This window comes from Limulus polyphemus, unplaced genomic scaffold (genome assembly GCF_000517525.1).
Source record: "Limulus polyphemus unplaced genomic scaffold, Limulus_polyphemus-2.1.2 Scaffold289, whole genome shotgun sequence".
NCBI classification, from domain to species: Eukaryota; Metazoa; Arthropoda; class Merostomata; order Xiphosura; family Limulidae; genus Limulus; species Limulus polyphemus.
In genome coordinates this window covers 442,227-443,899 of record NW_013665899.1, presented here as the reverse complement: position 1 = coordinate 443,899, position 1,673 = coordinate 442,227, and the positions used below count along the sequence as shown (strand labels likewise).

General features: G+C 32.8%; 1 protein-coding gene across 1 annotated transcript in view; it reads right to left on the bottom strand.

Moving 5' to 3' along the window:
* Window positions 1-1,673, bottom strand: part of LOC106457078 (disco-interacting protein 2-like) — a 117,514-nt gene that overhangs the window by 87,719 nt on the left and 28,122 nt on the right. The window contains 1 exon segment of the mRNA XM_022382894.1: window positions 1,150-1,224. Within this exon segment, the coding sequence (XP_022238602.1) occupies window positions 1,150-1,224 (75 nt within the window).

Here is a 1,673-nt window from a genome sequence, read left to right as displayed (position 1 = left end):
CATCAGGTACATATTAAAGTTTTTCTTCATTACCCATTTAAGCCGTCTCCAGCCATTATTAAATATATCTTACATATCTCCTCACCATCGTTACAGAATGTTAAAAAGTACACGGCTATTTTTACCGACTACTTTCAAACTAGTCAATTCAACAAAGCCGTATGCATCAATACGCATAATCTACACAAATGTGATATAATAACGAGAATAGTCATATAACTATTTCTTAAGTAATCTCAATAACAAAGTATTAAACACACAATTAAACGAATCGTCAAATGTCTTTAAATACTTAATTTTTCCATCAATATAAATCTTTGTAATGTAAATAGTAATACCACATATAATTATACGCAACATATAATTCCGTTATCGCTGTAAATATCGAGGTAATTTATTTTAATATCGTACTACTCAATCAGATTTCCTCGAGAGAGACTATAACTAACGAAGTACTATGTAATACTCAATAAAAGTTTGAAATATATATATATATATCCAATTTCTTCATTTTTGAACTTAGAAAATTCTCAAGGCATACATTTTACTAAGAAATGTTACAATACTTGTTCTCATGATACTTTTTATATTTTTTAACTTTTTATCGTTCGTTTTGGTTCGAGTATATATTTTTTAAAGTTGATAATATACTACTTTCTAAGACAATAATCGTGTTTGACTGTTACAATGTTTTTCTCTGCGAAATCTTACTATTTCTTATACGCAAAACAACAATGAAATAAACGGACAGTTCACTGACACTCAAGTCCAGATCAAACCACGATAGTGGACAGAAAACCCGTTCACTCCGATGAGATGGACTTTATATATCTAAACTTCTAGAGAACTGAGATCGTCAAGAACAAAACAGACTACGAAAACATCTCCCTTCAACCCTAACTAAGTTTACCGCATATTAAACGCCCACTCCACACTACACTTAATCGCTCAGTAACCTTTGTAACAGCCCAGCCAACAGAACCAATACATACGAGTTTTTTTTATTATTATTTCTCTCCGCAACGTGTGTTCAAAGCTTCAGAGGCGTATTTTAATTAGAATTTTTCTCTTCGCCTGTATGTATGTGCGCGTGAAACTTGCACATATATATGATACTGAACAGACATTAAAAACTGCTTGCTAACTCACCTGCTGCGTGGCTGAGTAGATAAGGACCCAATAACTTTGCTTTCTTCTTCTCATAGCCCTTTTGGGTAATATCACCTGATACGAAAGAGAAAAACAAAACAATGTATTAGAGATTTATTACTGCAGAAACTTTTAATACGATTATAATAAATCCGAAAAACCTACAAATTTTAAGTTTCAAGACTTGCACTGACGATTGGCATGCAGAAAGAATGATAATGTGAAATAACTATTGGCAGATCAATTAAACCCTCTCTATAGTGGCTTGGTCATTTTGACCAACGTCTCAACCCCCAGGTAATCATAAAAGTATACAAACTATAACTTTCAATGTAGTTAATTCTGATTAAGAATTGAGCACACAGGATCACGTACAAAAGTTGTAATGGTTTTTCAAACGAGACCCAAAGCTCAAGCGCTTTCGAATAGTTCACTATTCTTCTTCTGACGATTGTTTGTTTTTTTGTTTGTTTGTTTTTTGGAATTTCGAGAAAAACTACACGAGGGCTATCTACGCTAGCCGT